Source organism: Notolabrus celidotus, chromosome 3 (genome assembly GCF_009762535.1).
Source record: "Notolabrus celidotus isolate fNotCel1 chromosome 3, fNotCel1.pri, whole genome shotgun sequence".
Classification (NCBI taxonomy): domain Eukaryota; kingdom Metazoa; phylum Chordata; class Actinopteri; order Labriformes; family Labridae; genus Notolabrus; species Notolabrus celidotus.
This window is the reverse complement of record NC_048274.1, coordinates 8,304,718-8,328,332: the sequence shown is the minus strand read 5'-3', so window position 1 is coordinate 8,328,332 and position 23,615 is coordinate 8,304,718. Positions and strand designations below refer to the sequence as shown.

The following is a 23,615-nucleotide window of genomic DNA, read 5'->3' as shown; positions in this document are numbered from 1 at the left end:
GGGGTTCAAATGGTGTACAAATGACCTGGGCGTGCTAGGATCACACATTGTGATGTCTCTGGGGCTGAAACCTGCAACCTCATGCACACTGAAGCCATTTTCAGTGATATATTCGTCTCCTTTCTTTGTTAAAGTAATGTCTTTAAGTAATTTGTACGACATGATATCTACATTAATTCTAGACAGGCCTTTAAACATAGCTTACTCTTCTGTAACAGGCTGCTGCATTATAGGGTTTTCAATTCTTCTCTTCTTGCTGTTAAAGCCACCTTTAAGAGAATATAGTAACATTTTGTCTCATCAACTTTCTTAACAAACCAAAAGCTGCCACTAATTTTGGTTCCACTCACACAAGACATGTGTGATGTATTTTTGGGGATATAAACGTATGAGTCCAGGTAGATGGTTTTTAAATCTCTTAATGGTCTTGTTACTTCTTATTAGAGCCTGGGAGCTCTCAGGTCTTCAAGTAGTGGTCTTTTAATTGTACCAAAAGTTAGAACTAGACTTATAGCGAGGCAGCTTTTTATTTTATTTATTTTATTTTACTATAATTTAATTTAATTTACAATTTACTTGAATTTTTATTTTTATTTCTTATTATATCTAAGGGCAGAAGCAAACTCAAGACCTACATTTTTAGTCTTGCTTTGAACTAATTTTTTCTTCCTTCTTCACTTATCTATTTATAATCTAGTTGAAATTTAAGTCTATTTTAAAATTCATATTATAAATTATTATATAAAAATATACAATATAATCACTTCATTTTTAATTTAAATTAATTTATTATTTTTTTTGTGGATTATTTAATTATTATATTATTCCCAGTATTTGTATGTATTAAATCTCAGCATTTGAATATTTTATTCTGTTTTACTTTGCTGTATTTATTTGTAGTGAAGCCTTTTATCTTATTTTACAGGTTTAATCTTTTATTGTTTTATTATCTTATTAATTTATATTATTTTGGCAAGTCTAATTTCCTATCTTGAGTTTTAACATTTTTTTTAAATTCATTTTTTTGATAATTTTACTTATTTCATTTTTTGGGAGTCTTTTTTTAATTTTTATTGATTCTATTTAACTACCACTATTATTTTTTTTTATGAACAGCACTTTTTGTTACAAAGTCTGATAAAGGCTGATAGATGACATTAATGAACCCTGGTTATAAACATGTGGGGGGGGGTCTTCTGTGATCTGAGAGTAATTCTGATGCAGGATGGTTAAACTGATTTCATGCACAAAGTCAGATGAGATAATAAATCTACTGTATCAATGTTGGAGTGTTATAAGAAGCACATATTTCTCCCCCTGTCTTCCAGTCTTCGTGTTCAGATTTGTTCAGAGTTAAAAAGTGTTCCTGGCAGGCTACGGAGTCCTTTTCCTCGGGGTATTTTTCACAGCTGTTAGCTATACTGCTGGTGGATAAATAACCATAAGGCACGGTAGGACTTCAAAAAAAGGACCTTGTTTAAGTTTAGAAGCAAAACAGAAAACACATTAATGCCACAACAATCTTTGTTTGGCAGAACTGACTACAAAAAGAGCAGATTGAGATTTGATGGTGTGTATTTAGGTTAAATAATTCAATAAAACGTTTTGGTTTTACGATACAGAGATATTATAAGAAATATAAAAATGCTCCGCTTTGAAAAATGATAGTTTCTGTGTGGTGGGGTTTTTCCAAAAATCAAACTACTGGACACATAAAGTATGTCTCCTAATTCATAGGAAAGTCTATGTAGTGTATGTTTAAGTGTATGATGTTTTCAAACTGTATCTCTTACATTTATGTGTGAAACTGAAATCATTAGTGAGTGTAGAGAAACTCTCTCTCTGCAGCAGATAAATGATTAATCACTCTTCTTTTTACTGACTCCACATGTTCACTAGTTTGGAGAGCTATGCTCAAACACTTAAGTGAAGAAACAAGAAAACAAACACATTTTTGGACAAGAGAGGAACTACAAAGGATTGATTTTCCGTGCAGTCCAGTGTTTGCAAGTAATTCCACGAACAGCACAAAGCAGGATCATCCAGAACTTCAGAACAGGTTTTAAAATCAAGTCAGAATCTGATGTTTGAGATTCAAAGCTGTGTTGTTTTCCTTAAGTTCCACCGGATCCATGTACGGTCCGTCTCTGAACCGTCATGGCACGCGATCTGATAGGTTTCTATTCTAGTCAGTGTGTTAACTTCCAATGGATCCGCTCCGTTGCGTTCCAGCATCCAGCCCTCTGGATGAGGTACACAAGACTTCTTTTCTTGATGGATGCCGGAGCACGACGCATCAATCTCAACAGAGCAGATGGAGTGGGACAGGGAGTCAGGCACCAAAACAAAATGAAAACATCCGGTTCATTTTCAGAATAAAACACTCTGTGTTATCACCAGATCGTATTTCACTTAACTACAACAACAAACTTTCATGATCAGCGGAGCCAGGCCTGGAGTCAACAGGTCAGAGGTTTTCAGAGGACCAGAAAGACAACATGGATGAGGAGAGGAGGAGGAGAATCCTTGATTCAGTAATTACCACAGGAAAACCTCAGTCACATGACTCCAGCTGTAAGGTCCTGCTCTAGTTCCTGCACCGGACCGCAGCGGATCGGAGACAGACCACACACGGATCTGGTGGAAGTCTCGCATAAGGAGCCTCGGGATGCTGTCAAAACAATCTGGGTCTCTAATACTGACCCCTCTCCTCAAGATGGGCAAGAAAATTCAGTAATAAAATCTGAATCAATGAGATAAAGAAAACAAAACAGCTGCAGATGCTTTTGTTCAAAGTGTGAGGTCTGTTGTGGATTTTCGAGGCCACAAGAAGTCGATCAAACTGAACTCTGGGAGATTTTGAACACTCTGGAGGATCCTTACCTTAAGCCACTCGATGCCGGAGTTATTGAATTTGTCATTTGTACTATTGACCTGTTAAGAACAAACCTTTTTACGATGTCCGTGCCGTTCCAGCAGGAGAGCCCATCACCGGAGGCCAGCTCACTCACACACAGTTGATCCGCCAGGCCACCGTAGTACGTCCGATAGAGACGTAAGCTGTTCAGAAAGTCCCTGAGAAGATGAAGCTTTAATTAACTTAAATCAGAAAAGGACATTTCTCTATGCACACATCTTTTATTTTGACCTACTCACCTTCTCCTGACAGCAAGCGAGTCCCCAGACGCCCTTAGGAGACTTTTCAGAGGGAGGGACTCTCGGCTGTCTCTGCTGTGCTGGATGCTGACTGACTGCGCAGGCTTCCTGCTCGCTTGGCCACACAGTTTGTGCACCTATTACCCGAAGAGACAGACCCAGATTTAAGTCTAAACACTGAAGGAGAAGCATGCATTATTAAAGACTAAACTGTACTGGAGCCTCACAAATAGGCCCTAATTTAGCTGTCTGAGTGACAGCTGTTTATACTGAGGCCATTAGTGCAGCTCAGCCTATCATTTCCAGTTTCTAATGCACAGCATGTGCGGCCTGGCAGGCTGCTGTGGCGCTGCATGACCACTAGATGGAAGTGTTGTGTCTCCATCCAGACAGGAGCAACACTGAGGGTCAGCAAACAACACAATGCATTACAAAATGTTTGGTTTGGACTTCATGATTTATTATTGTTTATGGATAAAGACGGGTTAATTGTTGGGTGAGTCTAAACCTGAGGAGGGGATGATGAAAGTAAATAAAGACCCATCTATTTAATCTTCCTTTTATGTTGGCTTCTTTTCTTCTTTTTAATTTATCATTTTAATGTCACTTTATAATTTGTGTAATGTTCAACTGTTTTATTTGTTTCTATTCTTCTTTTTTTTATTCAACTACTTTTTTATTTATATTTTTACTGTTTTTATTTATATTTTTTGTTGTCTTCACTAGTTATACTTTATCTTTTATTTACTGATTTCTGAACTATTTCCCTTTATTATTTATGTATTTTTATTTTAGTTTTTTAATTCCTAATTGTTTTATTTATGTACATTTAATTGCAATTGGTCAATATATATTAGATTTATTTTATTTTTTCCAATTACTGTAAGGCACTTTGAATTGCATTTAATTTGAATGAAAGTTGCTCTATTAAAAAAAACCAGAAAGGGTAATACCCCTCTAGAACACCACGCTCCCAACACACAGGCCTGCTCGTCATACCTTCAGTCTCTAAAAGTAGTATGGGAGGTCAAGCCTTCTGCTATCAGGCCCCTCTCTTTTGGAATCATCTACCAGTCAGGGTCCGGGAGGCAGACACCCTCTCTACTTTTACGAGTCGGCTTCAAACTTTCCTTTTTGATAAAGCTTATAGTTAGAGCTGGATCAGGCTTGGGCCAGCTCTTAGTTATGCTGATTTAGACTTAGACTGCCGGTGGAACTGACACACTGGGATCCTGTCTTTCCCTCTCTCACCTCTGTCTGTCTGTCACATACTTTTTTTTTCTTCCTGTCCCGTTAAAGTTACTAACCATAGACCTTCCTGGAGTCCCTGAGCTCCCTTGTCTCGTAGGTTCCTCTGGATCTCTGCCGTAGACGGCCTGCTGCTGTGGACATGCCAGACTCCAGCTGCTACAACTACTACTATCCATCTCACCACTATCATCTCTCTCTCTTCATCTCCCTCTATCCCTCTCTCCAACATGGTCTCAGCAGATGTGTGTCTAACATGAGTCTGGTCCTGCTGGAGGTTTCTGCCTGTTAAAGGAAGTTTGTCCTTGCCACTGTAACTTGCTAAATGCTGCAAAGTGCTCTGCTCATGGTGGATTAAGATGAGATCAGACTGAGTCCTGTCTGTAAGATGGGACTGGATCTTATCCTGTCTTGATGTTGGGTCTTTGTTAATAATAGAACATATAGTACGGTCTAGACCTGCTCTGTTTTGAAAAAATCTTCAGATTATATCTGTTGGGATTTGTCACTGTACATAAATAAAGATTCTTTATTAAAACAAAAAGGCTTTGCACCAGAAGCTCTTCATATAAGAAGGAAGTGTGTGTGTTTGTAAACGGCTCTCTGAAACGGCTACAACTCTGCCCCTGAGAAAAGAATATGACATGCACTACAAGTCACTCCTCCAGAGTCAACTCCTGGGGTCTGTTTATGTTTTTGTAGAGAATAGACTTAGACCAAATAATGGGCACCCCTGGATATACATGGAGGCTTCTGAAGTGTATCACACTTTTGTCAACCTCCACCAACTTTGTTCTCTTCTTACTTTTTATGAATTTTTGAATAAAAGAGTTGAGGTGGGGGCTGGGTTGATGATTGGATGCAGGATGATGTCATTTCTCTGCGTGTATTTGTCTGAAAAACTGTGCCAGGGTTCCCACATTTCCAGGACATTATCATTGATGATCAAGCTGGTATGACAGTCTAAATTTAGTTCCTAATTTAGTTCCTAAATAGTCTAATATGTTCCTCTCAGTGGAAGTCTACATTGAAAGACATGTAGTCAAGGAGTCTAGGAGTTTCTGTGCAGTTGTGTCGCTCTTTTTGTTCCTTTTGTTTTCACTATCGGGAGTTTGCACTCCTACTAGCTAGAGCAGGGGTTCTCAAACTTTTTGGATCCAGGGACCCCTTACAGGTGAGAAAATTGTCCAAGGACCCCCTCATAATTGTAACACAGATTAAGCACATTAGTGATGTGTCATGATCAAAAGCTGCGGCTCTGAGAGCCGATGCTTTATAGTGAATGAGAAGAGCCGGCTCGCATCGAGAGACAGCCGGCTCCCAGTTTTTTCCCTTTCGTTTTTTTCTCACAGTGCTCAACCCCAGCTCTGCTCACAGCAGAACTTTGTGTTGATTGGTCAGCTTGGCAGCCATGCAGCCAATCATGTGAGGATATAAGATACAGGTGATGGAGGGGAGGCTCTGTATCGTGGCTTCATCTGTTCCTTCAGAGAGAGTCTTCTTGAAGACACAGCAAATACTCACTGAGAGGAGAAATCAGATCAGCCCATCCAAGCTGAGGCATCGGATTTTTCTCAATGCCAACCTGAGGACGTTAATAATGTTTGCTTGAGTTTGGTTCTGGTTCTGGTTCTGGTTCGGTTCTCGTTCAGTTCTGGTTCAGTTCTGGTTCGGTTCTTGTACGGTTCTGGCACAGTTCTGGTTGGGTTCGGATCGTTCTGGTTTGGTTCGGTTCTGGTTCGGTTCTGGTTCGGTTCTGGTTCGGTTCTTGTACGGTTCTGGCACGGTTCTGGTTCGGTTCGGTTCTGGTTAAGTTCTGGTTAAGTTCTGGGTCAGTTCTGGTTCGGTTCTAGTTCGGTTCGTTCTGGTTCGGTTCGGTTCGGTTCTGGTTAAGTTCTGGTTGATTTCTGGGTCAGTTCTGGTTCGGTTCTGGTTCGGTTCTGGTTCGGTTCTCGTTCAGTTCTGGTTCAGTTCTGGTTCGGTTCTTGTACGGTTCTGGCACGGTTCTGGTTGGGTTCGGATCGTTCTGGTTTGGTTCGGTTCTGGTTCGGTTCTGGTTCGGTTCTGGTTCGGTTCTTGTACGGTTCTGGCACGGTTCTGTTTCGGTTCGGTTCTGGTTAAGTTCTGGTTAAGTTCTGGGTCAGTTCTGGTTCGGTTCTAGTTCGGTTCGTTCTGGTTCGGTTCGGTTCGGTTCTGGTTAAGTTCTGGTTGATTTCTGGGTCAGTTCTGGTTCGGTTCTGGTTCGGTTCTGGTTCAGTTCGGTTCTGGTTCGGTTCCGGTTCGGTTCGGTTCTGGTTCGGTTCTGGTTCGGTTCTGGTTCAGTTCTGGTTAAGTTCTGGTTCGGTTCGGTGCGGTTCTGGTTCGGTTCGGTTCGATTCTGGTTCGGTTCTGGTTTGGTTCTTGTACGGTTCTGGCACTGTTCTGGTTCGGTTCGGTTCTGGTTCGGTTCTGATTGAGTTTGGTTCGGTTCTGGTTCGGTTTTGGTTGAGTTTGGTTCGGTTCTGGTTCGGTTCTGGTTTAGTTCTGGAACGTTCTGGTTCGGTTCTGGAACGTTCTGGTTCGGTTCTGGTTGAGTTTGGTTTGGTTCTGGTTTGGTTCTGGCACGATTCTGGTTTGGTTCGCTTCGGTTCTGGTTCAGTTCTGGTACGTTGTGTATCGGGTCTGGTTCAGTTCTGGTTGTGTTTGCTTGAGTTTGGTTCTGGTTCTGTTTACTTAAGTTTCCTTGTGGTTCTAACCCTAACCCTAATCCGAACCCTAACCCGCAACCTAACCCTAATCCGAACCCTAACCCTAACCCTAACCCTAATCCGAACCCTAACCCTAATCCTAATCCGAACCCTAACCCTAACCTGAACCATAACCCTAACCATAACCCTAATCCTAACCCTGACCCTAATCCGAAACCTAACCCTAACCCGAACCCTAACCCTAACCCTAATCCTAACCCTAACCCTAATCCGAACCATAACCCTAACCCGAACCCTAACCCTAATCCGAACCCTAACCCTAACCCTAATCCGAACCCTAACCCTAATCCGAACCCAAACCCAAACCCTAACCCTAATCCGAACCCTAATCCGAACCCTAACCCTAACCCTAATCCGAACCCTAACCCTAATCCTAACCCTAACCCTAATCCGAACCCTAACCCTAACCCTAACCCTAACCCTAACCCTAATCCTAACCCTAATCCTAACCCTAATCTGAACCCTAACCCTAATCACAACCCTAACCCTAATCCTAATCTGAACCCTAACCCTAACCCTAATCTGAACCCTAACCCTAATCACAACCCTAACCCTAATCTGAACCCTAACCCTAACCCTAATCCGAACCCTAACCCTAATTCGAACCCTAACCCTAACCCTAACCCTAATCTGAACCCTGACCCTAACCCTAATCCTAACCCTAATCTGAACCCTAACCCTAATCACAACCCTAACCCTAACCCTAATCTGAACCCTAACCCTAACCCTAATTTGAACCCTAACCCTAATCACAACCCAAACCCTAATCTGAACCCTAACCCTAACCCTAATCCTAACCCTAACCCTAATCTTAACCCTAACCCTAACCCTAATCTTAACCCTAACCCTAATCCTAACCCTAACCCTAATCACAACCCTAACCCTAACCCTAATCCTAATCCTAACCCTAATTCGAACCCTAACCCTAACCCTAATCTGAACCCTAACCCTAATCCGAACCCTAACCCTAACCCTAACCCTAATCCGAACCCTAACCCTAATCCTAATCCGAACCCTAACCCTAACCTGAACCATAACCCTAACCATAACCCTAATCCTAACCCTGACCCTAATCCGAAACCTAACCCTAACCCGAACCCTAACCCTAACCTGAACCCTAACCCCAATCCGAACCCTAACCCTAACCCTAATCCGAACCCAAACCCTAACCCTAATCCGAACCCTAACCCTAATCCGAACCCTAACCCTAACCCTAATCCGAACCCTAACCCTAACCCTTATCTGAACCCTAACCCTAATCCTAACCCTAACCCTAACCCTAATCCGAACCCTAACCCTAACCCTAACCCTAATCCTAACCCTAATCTTAACCCTAACCCTAATCCGAACCCTAACCCTAACCCTAATCCGAACCCTAACCCTAACCCTAACCCTAATCTTAACCCTAACCCTAACCCTAATCTTAACCCTAACCCTAATCCTAACCCTAACCCTAATCACAACCCTAACCCTAACCCTAATCCTAATCCTAACCCTAATTCGAACCCTAACCCTAACCCTAACCCTAATCCGAACCCTAACCCTAACCCTAATCCTAACCCTAACCCTAATCCGAACCCTAACCCTAACCCTAACCCTAATCCGAACCCTAACCCTAATCTTAACCCTAACCCTAATCCGAACCCTAACCCTAACCCTAACCCTAATCTTAACCCTAACCCTAACCCTAATCTTAACCCTATCCCTAATCCTAACCCTAACCCTAATCACAACCCTAACCCTAACCCTAATCCTAACCCTAACCCTAATCTGAACCCTAACCCTAACCCTAATCCTAACCCTAATCTGAACCCTAACCCTAATCTGAACCCTAACCCTAATCACAACCCTAACCCTAATCTGAACCCTAACCCTAACCCTAACCCTAACCCTAATCCTAACCCTAACCCTAACCCTAATCTGAACCCTAACCCTAACCCTAATCCTAACCCTAACCCTTACCCTAATCTGAACCCTAACCCTAACCCTAATCTGATCCCTAACCCTAACCCTAACCCTCATCACAACCCTAACCCTAATCTGAACCCTAACCCTAACCATAACCCTAATCCTAACCCTAACCCTAATCTGAACCCTAACCCTAACCCTAACCCTAATCCTAACCCTAATCCTAACCCTAACCCTAATCTTAACCCTAACCCTAATCACAACCCTAACCCTAATCCTAACCCTAATCACAACCCTAACCCTAACCCTAATCGTAACCCTAACCCTAATCTTAACCCTAACCCTAATCCTAACCCTAATCCTAACCCTAATCACAACCCTAACCCTAACCCTAATCCTAACCCTAACCCTAATCCTAACCCTAATTCGAACCCTAACCCTAACCCTAATCCTAACCCTAATCTGAACCCTAACCCTAATCCTAACCCTAACCCTTATCCTAACCCTAACCCTAATCTGAACCCTAACCCTAACCCTAATCCTAACCCTAACCCTTACCCTAATCTGAACCCTAACCCTAATCTGAACCCTAACCCTAACCCTAATCCTAACCCTAACCCTAACCCTAATCTGAACCCTAACCCTAATCACAACCCTAACCCTAATCTGAACCCTAACCCTAACCCTAATCTGAACCCTAACCCTAACCCTAATCTGAACCCTAACCCTAATCACAACCCTAATCCTAATCTGAACCCTAACCCTAACCCTAACCCTAACCCTAATCCTAACCCTAACCCTAATCTGAACCTTAACCCTAACCCTAACCCTAACCCTAATCCTAACCCTAACCCTTACCCTAATCTGAACCCTAACCCTAACCCTAACCCTAACCCTAATCCTAACCCTAAACCTAACCCTAATCTGAACCCTAACCCTAATCACAACCCTAACCCTAATCTGAACCCTAACCCTAACCCTAAACCTAACCCTAATCTGAACCCTAACCCTAATCACAACCCTAACCCTAATCTGAACCCTAACCCTAACCATAATCCTAACCCTAACCCTAATCTGAACCCTAACCCTAACCTTAACCCTAATCCTAACCCTAACTCTAATCTTAACCCTAACCCTAATCACAACCCTAACCCTAATCGTAACCTTAAGCCTATCCCTATCCCTAACCCCAGGATCAGGGTGAGAATGGTTTTGTAACAGAAATGCACAAAATTGGGCAATTATAAGGCTGCTCATAAAAACACGGTACCTTAAAGGGTTTTCAACACAAACCATTAGTTTTTGCAAAGTTAAGGTAAAATATACGCCAACAAAAGATCCTAAATTAAGAGCCGTTTGGGAGTCGAAAGAGACGGCTCTTCTTTGGGGGCCGAGTTAAAAGAGCTGGCTCTCTGAAAAGAGCTGAACTTCCCATCACTAAAGTACATGCTTACTACCATTTGCATTCTTAGTTTCCCTTGGAACTATTTGTATTGTAAAACGTATCAATGTAAATACTTCAGACCTGTACCATGGTGATAAACAGATAACCCTTCAATTTGAATCAAGTAAATATCACTTGTATACTTTAAAACAGAGGGTCATTTCATTCCTTGTGGACTCAACATGACAGCATTTATACTTTTCAAGTAATTGATCTTAAACGCTTTCAGAAAATTAACAGTAGCAAGACTCACATATCCCTTCGAGCCACCAAATGGTATCATAACAATGGTGTATGCTGTTTTGTAATGACACAGCACAATTTTATAATTTATTAGAAATGTATTCAAATTATTTCACGGACCCCCACGCTATGGTTCACGGACCCCCAGGGGTCCCAGGACCCCACTTTGAGAACAACTGAGCTAGAGTACGGTAATTGAGCTCTCAGCCTGCAGAGAAAGTTGTGAGGCACAGACCCCCAAGCTCTCTGCCCGACTCCACTGGTCACACTATAACTTAAATATAAGACTCTTTGAATCAAAAGAGCACTCTACAAGGTTAATGTACCATAAAACATAAACAATATACCCCCGTTTTCTGTGAATGCATGATAATGAAGTGAGGGAGAAAAGATGTGAAAAAAGTTGCGCAGTGTCGCTGTCTTTTCCAGCACATCATGCACTCAACTTTCAATGGTTAGGGATGTGTTTTGTTAATAGGGTCAGGTCGCACGCAGCCATGTTGGAATAATTTTCCAGGACTATATGTGCTTTTCCAGGACATTTTACTTTTTCTCCCATTTTCCAGGTGTTTTCCAGTACTGGAAAACTGGTCAACTGTTTTCCAGGTTTTCCAGATTTTCCAGGACGCGTGGGAACTCTGCGTGCACGTGACCTGTACTTTAACGGTTAAGTTATTCTTAGAATCAAAAGTATTTCAGGCAGTAAAAAGTCAATCCTCCTTATCAGTAAATCTCTCCATGAAGCAGAGCTGACCTGTGCTGAGAGGCGAGGTCCATTTTTCTGAGCGTGTCCGACAGCGTCATGAAGCAGCGTGTGAACTCCCAGAAGCACTTGCTCCAAATCCTGCAGCCCCTGCATCCGTGCCGACAGGCCCTCCAGCGAGCGGACGAACTCCCTCCAGTGAGTGTCGATCTCCGCCATGCTCGCCAAACAGCCCCGCATCACGTTCAGACAGTATCCCATGCAGGGTTTGGCCTGAGTTAATCCCTGCGGAGAAAATTACTGTGAGATCAGAGATTCCTGTAATTGATAAACTTCAGAGACATGCATCTGTACCTGGCAGTGAGGACAGTAGTGCATCTTGAGCAGAGCCCTCCTGCACTCCCGGCTCAGCTGCAGGTGGTCTGTGGTGTTGATGACCTCGATGCCAAGGTGCAGCGCCTGAAGAAGAAGCTTCCCAGAGACCCCCGAGCGAGCAATCTGATCAGCCAGGAGGCTCGGCGCCGCACCAAAGGGTCGCACATCCCGCCTGGACTGCCGGACACACTCAGCGTAGCCTGATGAGATGTCGCTGAGGCCGGGGTTGATGAGGTGACTGTAGACCAGCGGGAAGAGAGAGTCGAAGAATCTCTGCACCAATTCATCAACGTTGAGTTCAGAGCCCAGCAGGAAGAGGCCGATGTCGGTGAAGAGCTCCTGCACGGGGCCCAGGGCCTGATCAGCCATGGTGCGGTACGACTCGTGGAGGATGACGTTTGTGTGATTCTCTGCCTGTCGTATCAGGACCTCGAAGGTCTCTGCGGGATGGAGAGAAGGAGAGAAAGAGAGGGACAGAAATATTATTTCACAGGCAGACTTTGGTTCTTACTGTAAAGCCTGGTTTATACTTAGACACAAGCATTGCTGTAGTAAAGTACTATAAGTAGCTCTGCAGTCGAAACACTAGAGGGCAGTGTGGTTCCTCTGATAGTCAGGTCGCCTGTTTCCTGCCCGGCTACATTCTTTGTTTACTTTTTCACAGCGATTCCGATGTTGACCTAGAGTTGATATATGTTGATTTTTATCATACAGCAATAATTACAGGGAAGAATAGAGAGGAGACATCGGAGGAGATGAAAAGCACTGAGGATGCAAGGCAATTCCGGCAGCGTTGTAAATGCTAGGGATGGGCAATACGAATATTTGTTCACTTTATAAAAATTGAAGAGTTAATTTTAATATTTTTCTCATTTTAAAAGTACAACTTTTCATCGTTTTTACCTGTGACTGGTTGTTATATAGTATTCCCGCCAGACGGTGACTGCAGAGTGTCTTAAAACTGTTTGCTAACCGCATTAGCAAACAGAAGAAGAAGAATGCTAACTGCATGAAATAGCAACAAATTAGCAACAGTCGCAACGATTTTATTCATTTCTGAATCTCACACCACTACACACGTATTTCCAGAGACTGAGCATGGTGATTATTCGAAAAATTTTGGCTTGAAACGCCCATCCCTAGTAAATGCGGGAAATATAATGCTGTCCAGCAGACCAATCACAGGGCTTGCGTTCCGCGTCACATAACATTACTATTAATCCTGGTTTTTACTTCCCACGTACTGATGCAGAGGCTTATGCAATAAGCAGACGTGCACCTCCACTCAAACGTAATTATCCATCAAATTAACGCAAACTGAAAGCCCTTTGATTGGTCCACTGGACAACATTGTATTTCCTGCATTCACAGCCCTTCTGGAATCGCCATACATCGGCCGCACATTTCATCGCCTCCTCTGTCTCCTCTCAATTTGTCCCTGTAATCATTGCTGTATGATAAACAGAAACGCTCATCAGATCTAATTTAACATAATACGTTCTGAATCGCTGTGAAAACAAAGCAGGGCAGGAAAAGACCCGACTATCAGAGAGACCACACTGCCCCCAAGTATATATATATATATATATATATATATATATATATATATATATATAAGAAATATAAACCAGGCTTAACGATTATTTTGGAGGAGGTGCACGTCAGGCTACTTGGGCCTCTGCATAGGTACGGGGGCTACGCAGATCTATGGCGTAGGCTATGGCATTTGATGCAGAAGTATAAACCAGACTTAAGTCAGTACAGAGATCCTTCTCATGATGATTTCAAATATTTCAAATAACTATTTGAGGCCTTTCTGTGGAGGAAACAAGAATTTTCCATTTGATGCACTCTGGTGCAGTTTCCTGCAAGGACCACGATTTAACCAACACTTGTATATGTCTGTAAGTTGTTCTTGCTGCGTGATAAGAGCCAGAGATATGAAGAGAAGTTAAAGCTCATAAAGGCTGAGGCTACTGCTGCAAAATATAATCAGGGATATTTAAAATACAGTGCCCTTGTAGAGACAGTATTTTTATTAACCCCGAGAAGAGAAGAGAAGAGAAGAGAAGAGAAGAGAAGAGAAGAGAAGAGAAGAGAAGAGAAGAGAAGAGAAGAGAAGAGAAGAGAAGTCTTCAGGGGTCCCAGCAGGAGTCTCAGCCCCCTGCGCCTTCCTGGAATGAGGAGCCGTGAACGTGCAGGGAGGCAATTTGTTCTCTAATCAAAAGCTGAGCTGACAAAAAAAGTGGTTAAAAGAAAAGAGTGTGGACGCTCCCGTAACATGAACACAGAGTTTTTAAATAAGCCAAGCTCTTCTGCCAAACCACGATGAGCAGCTTCAGTGAAGAGAAAAAGACTCTGTGTTTCCTGGGAGTTCTCGTAGCATGAGCAAATAAAGGGATCCAAAGGAAAAGAAAGAGAGGAGGAGCACTGTGACAGAATATGGCAGAGGTTAAGAGACTGAAATGAGGAGGAAGAAAGATTCAGAGAGAAGAGGGAGGGGAAGGAACATTAAAGATTATTTCCTCAGAGAATAAAGATTATATTAACATCTACTCCATTTGCATACAAAGCAGGAGCCTTCATGCTGCTTTGAAATAAGAACATAACAGAGAATGTTTAAAGGGATGAAATGCTTACTCTCAAATTACAAACATGCATCCCCGTCCTGTAAGTACATGATTCCCCCACTCATGATTTCTTCATCATTGTTGAGTATTTCTGCTTAACACTCTGACAGTCTAATGCTCTGGCTGCTGCTTCAGGACCAACTTCACATCCTGCTGTTGCTCTTTTGTCTGCCACAGCAACGTACCAGGCGCTGTAAGCTAAATCCAGCTTTGCTGGCTGGTGTGTTTGTGTTTTCTAAGTGCAGCTGTTTGAGGAATATTACAGCATTACGGCATCCAAAAGTCACATAAGAGGATAAAAGAGCGAGTCAGAGATGTACTCAAAGACAGAAATAAATAAAAGCATGTCTCCTGCTGAGCGATGGATTCTCTTCATCATGTAAGTAGAAGAGCAGTCTAAGAAGAGTGTTTGATATTTTGTAAATTATCTTAGAGCTGGCTGAATATGAAGTAAGGGATGGAAAAACATGGACCAGGATAATCTTGATGACCTCTTACAGCCGGGTCCTTGTTAGAGTTCCATTAAAGCTCCTGTGAGGAACTTTTCAGTTTGTGTCAGTCATTCTTTGACGACTACACCCCAGCAGTAATTATCAAATCCAATCCACTTTATTGATATAGCACATTTAAAAAACAATCAAGTTTCGCACAGTGAGGTAAAATTTGAAGTTGAATCATAATAAAATATAAAACTCTTTAAAAAATGAAAACGCGGTAAGAGCAAATAAAAATCCAAAAAAAGAACAGAGGCAGAGACAACACAACTCTCATGCTGGGTTAAAAGCCATGGAGTAAAAATACGTTTTCAGACGGGATGTAAAAGTCGTTAATGTCTAACATGGGGGGGAGTTCGTTCCACAGTTTGGAGGCCACTGCAGAGAAGGCACGGCCACCCCTGGTTTTCAGACTGGTCTTAGGGACCACAAGAAGCTGCTGACCAGTACACCTCAAAGAACTTGTGATTATTTATTATGAAGAATGGGACATTATTTTCAAATGCTCAAATATTTGTTCAATTTTTTAAAAAAATGATGAGTTAATACAAATATTATCTCATTTTTAAAGTACAACCTTTCATCATTTTCACTGGTCTCTGGTTTTAATACGGTATTCACATATGCATGTGTTATAATTGGTTTTCTGACTGCAAATAATAATCTTAATACACAACAGTGACCAGTGATGTGCGTGAACAGGCTGGTGAACGGTGAACTGAACCGCTCAGTTTACATCTCATGAACGGGAACGTGAACGACTCTGGAGGCAGAGAACTACCATTCATATTCAGGCAGCATAGGAGAGTTACTGAGTGCTGTGTTTACTGTAGCTAAATTCAGGTTTACAGCACCCAACAGGCATTCAGCATTGCTTATGGGTCTAGTAATCCAGATGTAGTAAATGGTACCTGTGAAGCAGCTGTTGTGACATTTATGAACGAATCAGGACTGATCCCAACAGGCTGGTCTGGTTTAGAGAGGTGTAGCTTTTCGAGAATGAGGAAGAGTTCATTTTCAGGACTGGTTTAGCAGCGTAGCCTACATGTGTAGGCCTCTGCGTAAGCTAAATCTGGCTTACACAGAGGCGTACCTATGCAGAGGCCTTTGCACCTCCTCCAAAAAGTAACTATGTGTCAAATCGAAGCAGACTGCAAGCCCTGTGATTGGTGCGCTCAGTGTATTTCCTGCATTTGTAGCCCTTCCGGGACCCCCGCTCATCGGCCGCACATCCTTGAATTTCCTCTCCTTAAACGTGTACTCTCTATTCTTCCATGTAATCATTGTTATGATAAACCAGTTTTAAGTGTTTGTTTGTAAAGTTTTTCTTTCCCTCCGCTCCTCTATTTTAGGGGATGTTTTCTGTGTGTTGGAACTTTAAAGTCAGATCCTCTAGCCAAATATTCAGCTGACAGGTCGCAGAGTTAGATGTGCTTTTCTAAGTTTTCATAGCTGCAGATTTTTTTGTCTTTTACACTTAATACCCATCTATGATTCTACAGTGGAATACAGTAATTCATGTAGTTTAGTTAATGTCAGTGATTAAGGGCTGGAGACTGAAGTATAGGAGGCTCTACTGAAGAAGAATATAGATGCAGCTAAAGAAATGAACATGAAATAGTTAAATTTTTGTGTGAATTGGCACGGCACTGACAATGACTTAGATCTTCATAACTTTTAAAAACAGAGCACAACTCATCGTAATATTACAAGTTACAGAAGGCTCACTTCACAAGACGATCTAAGAACGATATGTGAGTTCTGTATCTTTCTCCAGACATGAAGAATAACTCAGCTCAGAATAAAATGTTCCACCAGCTCGCCTTTATCCCTTTGTCTCTTTTCTATGTTTTTGTCTCAGCTAATACCTGAGCCATGGCCATTCCCCTGTCATGTGCTGGTCATGAGTTGTGGGGAAACAGTCCGGGTGAAGGCCCAGAGCCAGGCAGGGGGGCTGATAGTCTGAGAGGGGGGTAACCAGCATGATGAAGGCTTAGACGGTCAAGTCCTGTACGCTACGCACTGACGTGGAAAGATTGACCGAAAGCCCCCCGGGGAGGGGGAACGGAAAGTGGTCTGACATACCGCGGAGGTGCCAGGAAGATGAGTCTGATCCTGGGTCTTGAATGAAAGATAAAAGACGTGACAGGTCTGACGAGATCTAAGACTAAGAGATGTTTGTTCATGAGACAGAAAAGCTGTAACTCCTACACAGGGAGGTCAGAGAGCGAGTGAGAAACAGAGAGAGGATGTGTAAAGACAAGAGTGGCAGCTGTGAGAGAGCAGAGAGTGTGCTGTGTCTTTGTGAGTAAATGAAGCAGACAGGAGACAGGCAGATAAATACAGAGAGATGGAAACATGTGCTGCAGGAGTACAGTTGGAGATTATTACAGCCTTCGGGTGTACACAGCAGAGCAGGCAGGGTTATGAAGGGTCCCACAGGGATTACTACGCGTGCTGAAGGAGGGGGTTTACCACATTAGACTGAGGAGTTAATGAATCCCACCTGTCAAACCACATCACAAAATCCATCTTCTAAATGAATTTGTGTAGGTTTTATCTCTTCAACTGGAATCTTCTCATGTCTCCAAACTCTTACCATCAACTCGCTTACAGATTTCTCCGTCCAGAGAGGCGACAACAGCACGGAGAATAAGCTGATCAGTGATTCTGCTGTCCAAACAAGTCTGCTGTGTCAGAAAGAGAACACCCACACAGGAGCTGGGAGCTGTCCATGCAGCGCTAATGACACTATTTTTCATCAAAGAGAAAGTGTGAAGAAGCGTCTCTCACTTGGAGGCCAACACCAGCAGCAAGGCTTCTGGGCAAGCCTGAGGATATAAATAAGACGAGGGGAGGAAGGGAAAAGAGAGAGGATCAGCAGGAGATGAAGAGGAGGAGGAGGAGGAGGAGGAGGAGAAGGTGCATCTTTTACCTTTCTAAAACAGGAACATTCAAACCTACTGAAACTGTTCTCAGTCAGATCAGGTCAAAAGCTGCAGGGATCAGCTGACTGTGTGTAATATGAGTTAATCCAAGTGGCAACCTCCAGCTGTAAGAATTGAAGCCAATGCAGAAGTGCTGCAAACTGCAGTTCCTCAAGCGTCCACTTGAGGCTGGCTCCAGGAGTACAGGAAACCACATACACACCAATTCAAAACAGACAATCTTTACAGCAGAAATAAACATGTCTACCTTTAATCAGCTCAACAATCTGCTCTGCTGTGGACTGAATCTTTGATTCTTTATCAGTAAGTTAAGTGTGTCTGACGTCAGAGAGTCAGAGAGCTGTCTGTTTGTATGCCCTTAAACTCTAAACTATCTGCCTCTGGACATTAAAACAGCAAGCTCTCTGTGTCTTCAGAAAAGTAAACCTAAGACTTGCCTTTTTAATCTGGCTTTTAACTTGGAGAAATTTCCTTTTAGCCCTAGAGCATTATAACCTTTATGACCATTGTTTTAGGATCATTTTAATTTTAGTCTAACCCTCTAAGACCTAGACAGCCGCCAGCAGCTACTTGTTCTTAAATGTTTGATAACTTTTGAACCGCTAATCATATCAACAAGCTTTAAAAACTCAGTTACAGCAGACATTCTCAGCTTTCCAAGGATACCACATTAGCCTCATGCAGCATATTCAAAATAAATTAAGGAGAGTCTGGCGCCCCCAAAAATGGTCTAAGTCTTTAAGGATTAATTGTATTTTATCTTTATTTTATTTTATCTTTATTTTATTTTATTTTATTTTATTTTTCTGGTACTTAACTGATGTGATTTTTTTCTGATTTCATTATAATGATTTTATTTAATTTTTCCATTACTTATCAGATTTAATTCTATTGATATTATTGTAACTATTTTATCTATTTTTCTTATATTGTTTTTTTATTCTAATTATTCTATTTATATTTCTGTTATTCAGCTGATTTTATTTGTATTGATTTTATTGTAATAGTTTTATTTATTTTCTTATATATATCTTATTTTACTCTATTGATTTTATTATAATGATTTTATCTATTTTTTTCTGATATTGGCTGCATGCTTGAATGTATGAAATGGGCTGTATAAATAAAGAGGAGTTGAGTTGAGCCAGTTTGTTCCTTCCTGGCTAAACTGCTTCTGCACACTCCTTAGCTACAAGGTCGGCCTAGCAGTTCAAGCCTGCGCCCCATGTACAGAAGCTACGTGGGTTCGACTCCTGGTCATGACCCGATGCTGCACGTCTTCCCTCACTCTCTATTCCCCACACTTCCTGTCTCTCTTCAGCCATCTTATCAAGAAAGGAAAAAATGCCAGACAACAAAAACATTTTGGGAACATTCTCACAGATTAAATTCTTTACACAGACATACACAGTGTTTGCATTCACAGATTCTCTTATCATGGCCATACTACTTTCCATGTAATTACAAGGATCATTAAGAAGACATCTTGGAGGGCCTGTGGGTGTGTTCCCGTTAAAGACAGACCACAGTGAAATGCTGCAGTGCGTCTGTTTCCCCTGTGTGTGTTCTGAGTGTCAATGACCCGGCTGATAAGATGAGAGCAGACATGTTTACATTTCTATCAGCGGGAGAAAGATCAAGACGAGGCCGAGCCAGTGTGATGGCAAACACTCTCACACTGAGGAGTGACTTCTTACATTGTTATGAGGAGACGGTCTGATCCAGTGAACTGGCGGCTGGGTACACGCAGGAATCAGACACCAAAAGTCTCAATTTATACATAATTTTCACGTGATGTCACACACGTGCGGACTCGCCCCCTCGGAGGGCAAAAAAGGCTTCCTAAATGTTTACAAACGTTTTAAAAAGCCTGACAGTTGCTGTTTCATTACATGAGAAGGAGACAAGCCTGGGGTCTTTTTCTTAAGAATCCCATCTGAGAGAGAAAACCCTGAGAGGAGGAGATGTGGATTCATTCTATTAGACACTCCGCTGTCCCTGCTTAGGGAACAAAACAAGGATCAAAGTCCACACGTCTGTCAGCTTTGAACATTTCATTAACAGTAAGTTGAAGTAAACAGAGTATTTTAATTCATGTATGTTTAGTCAATGTGGTTCTGACGTGGTCGGTGTGCCTGCACCGATGGAAACAACTCCAGCGCTAATTTATTGACACCGCTAGCTAACTAGCCAACGCTAGCTTAGTAATAAAGTCTCCGTTTTCACAGCCAGAAATTTTTATCCTGACAGTCTGGTGATAAAGTGGTCTGAGGGAAGGTGAGGAGAAGGTTCATATTCAGTGTTGAGGATTGACTGTGAACTTTAGGGAGGGAAAGACGGTTTTAGACGTCTGCATGAATGATATCAGTCACCTTTGCTCTGATGAGGAAGAGTTTCTCACCCTACACCTCAGACTGCAGCGTTACTGACCCGACCAGATCCTAAACACATTTAACTGTCTGTATTTTTATAGGCTTTCATCCTGTTGGCGGTGTAAAGGGAAGGATTCTTGTTTAGATAATTGTAAACTTCACCAACGTGAAGTTCTGGTGATATAAATATGCCTTATTCTGAAGAGATGGACAGTTAACAAGCAGCAGCTCTACAGAGCGTTCAATGGAAGCCGTCCAGTCTTCAGTGCTGCTCACGTGACTGAAAACGATGAACTGTTTAAGCAGGAAAAACAGCAGAGCAACAACTGTCAAACATGAGCAGCTGTGAGTCTGACGCAGTTTAAACAGCAGCAGGTGTCCTGCTGACCCGGACAATGAGGACAAAGAGAGATAAGGAGAGCAAACACAAGACATGCAGGGAACAATGATAACCGTTAGACACAACATTCTTCAGCTATGAGACTTTAAAAATCTATATTTACAAGTGAAAATGTTCGAAAAGGTACTAAACATCATGGTAAAAGGTGGAAAATAAATAAATGTGTGCAGGGAAAGTGGTTTAAAGGTGTTTATGGTCCAACATGAAAGAAGATTCAATTCCAAGTTGTAGCATCTGATGCATAAAGGTTTCAGCTCCACACTTCTGGCTGTTTTTCTGTACGTTTAATAACATTTGACTGGTTTGAATGATCTCCACTTCTGACTCATGCAATTAGGAAGAAAATGTGCAGCTTTGAATCCATCATGTGTATCATTCCAGCATGCAACCCATCAACCTGCTGCTGTCAAACTAACTCTGATAAATCAATAACTAATCTTCGGATCCTCTGCTAAAACTGTCCGTTATCCAGTATCCAGATATATCGACTATTATTTAGCGATCAACAAAGCCCCTTCAGTTAGATTCCTGAGTGAGTGAGCTTCCCTCCATGTCTAAAAGGCTTTTCCATCTGATCCCATTTTCTTCCTCTCTCACATAATTGCTGCTCTTCTCATTTTCTTTAATGTTGGGTGATCTGGTTAGCTGTGACAGGGGGAGCTAACTGAGTGATGAGTTACACTTTAGGGCAAGGCGGTGGGCAGTTTGCTTGAAAAATTGAAAAAAAAAAGATTTCATTTCGTACATCCTGTTGGTTTATGAGGGAGGAAGGATGTGAACAAGTATGCAAATACAGCACACTTACTAGAGCCAGTGAAAGCATTAAGTATAGCAAATAAAAAGAAACATGATTTATAAATGCAGAGTGTTTATTTCACCACCTGAGGGAGACATTTTTCATTTTAGTAAGCAGCAGGAAACTGGATCGGGGTGATGTACAGCTGCAGAAAACATAACAGCCTGTTTGAACAGACTAACATATGTCCTGCAGTCACTTCTTACTTCTGCAAACCATCTTATTCACGAAACTTAGTGTGGCTGTCAGTGAGTGTTAAATAAATATTATGTAAACACTAAAAATAGAGCCAGAGTTACAGATGTGCACACTTTGATGTTTAACTATGTTCCCTGTTAAACCTACAACATGACTCATTCAACAGTCTCGTCTTCCTCCTCTCTAACTCTCAGTCACCCTTCGTCACTGGTGATGTCGACCACATAATTCAATGAATGCTCTGTAATGGATACCTCAGTCCAGTTTGAATTCACAAACACTCCTTTCTTTCGACACTGCCTTGTGTAACTTTCTGTGAGCATCAAACATTTTTTTCAAACATTCAAAAAAAAGACACAAATAAAGACAATACAATAAAAAGAAAACAGAAAAATAATAGGAAAAATAAATAAATTAATAATAATAATAAAAATAATGATAAAAATAATCCAAAACCAGACAGACAAAAACAAAAAACTATGATTATATAATTCGGTTATTTACAGCAAGAAAAAAATGTCTCTTTGTGTTTTTAAAATTAACTTTAACTTTAAGAGTTACCTTTTTAATCAGGTTTTAACTTGGAGTAATTTTCTTTTTAGCCCTAGACTTTTATTACAATCATGCTCATTGTTTTATTAAATCATCATTTTATTTATTTTATTCTATCTTATTTTATTGTATTTTATTTTTATATTATTCTATTGTTCTGATATTTATCAGATATTTCCTCAGGACTCCGTCTAGCCCCTTGATTACAAACAATCGCCGAATAGATGCCGTCCCTGCACCATAGTGAGAAGGTTATGTCAATCAGTGACAGATGGTGTATGAGATGACTTCCACTGTTGAACAAGCAACCTTCAACCCAACATGATAGCAGTCTGGACCCACTCCATATAAGTAGATGAGACTTGATGGGTCCAGATGAAATAATGGGATGCAGAAGGGGACTGCCCGAGCAATGATTCACTGGATTAATTCATGAGTGAGCATCAAACAGAGTGATCAAGTGAAGTCTGAAAACACTGAAACAAGCTTTAATGCAGGAATTGTTAGGGCTACACCGAAAGGGGTCAATACATCAATGATGGTCCTCACAAGTATAGTATTAGAAAAGTGTGCATGTGTGATGATATTCATGCGCATGTGATTGAGGGAAGAGGTCAGCTGAATAAGAAAATAAGACTTCCCTTTATAGAGGACCCTTTGAAGAGAAGTAAACACCTGACTCTCTCTCTCTGTCTCTCTCTCTCTCATACACACACACACACACACGCACACACACTCAGTCACAGAGAGGAGGCATAAGCAGGAATAACACAGCTACTATGCATCCCTGTATGTGCACTCTTAGGTGTGAGCAGATCTCATCACTATCAGCCACTTTTGTTTGAAGCCGTCCGTTTCAGGTTTTTTTCTTTCAAACTCTCAAATGCCAGCAGCAGCCGACCTCGGCCGAGCTGCTGAGTAACCCAGAGATGGCTTTTATTAATGTGATTCATCCCCTCTGAATGGCTGCGACCACAACAGAGCAGCTCAGTGACATCTGATAGGCTGCAGAAAAGGCCATTCTGCATCTAGAGAGGATGAGTCAGTGGCTCTGTGGGTTCAGCTCATCCCCAGGAAGAAAAAAAAACAGAGAGACACAATGAAAGAAGATGACTTGCAGGGTGGCACAGTCAGAACAGTCAACAGAAAAATATGCTCTTCTTGTGGCATATTAGGGGATGAAACAAGCAACCGCATGCTTTGTTGTGCCAGGACTGAGTTTGATGACAGTGTTTACTGAACAAATGTTTGCGGGGGCTGAAAAAGCAGGAAAGGTCTGATTATGTTTGTAAAACTCAGACAGATGTTTGGAGAGGAACTGATTTTTCAGTCATCTTCATATTGTTTACAAAGCAGACGGAAATGCATGAGGTTTAATTTACAGGTTCAAAGCTTTATGAG

The 23,615-nt window shown here is 41.8% G+C and overlaps 1 protein-coding gene across 5 annotated transcripts in view; it reads right to left on the bottom strand.

Moving 5' to 3' along the window:
- gpc5a (glypican 5a) overlaps positions 1–23,615 on the bottom strand; it is a 175,906-nt gene that overhangs the window by 123,647 nt on the left and 28,644 nt on the right. For all 5 annotated transcript variants that reach the window (XM_034680647.1, XM_034680642.1, XM_034680643.1 and 2 more), the window contains exons 3-6: positions 11,804–12,264; positions 11,501–11,734; positions 3,157–3,293; positions 2,950–3,075 (exon numbers count right to left, since the gene is read on the bottom strand). In XM_034680647.1, coding sequence (XP_034536538.1) covers positions 2,950–3,075; positions 3,157–3,293; positions 11,501–11,734; positions 11,804–12,264 — 958 coding nt within the window. The remainder of the gene's footprint in view (positions 1–2,949; positions 3,076–3,156; positions 3,294–11,500; positions 11,735–11,803; positions 12,265–23,615) is intronic.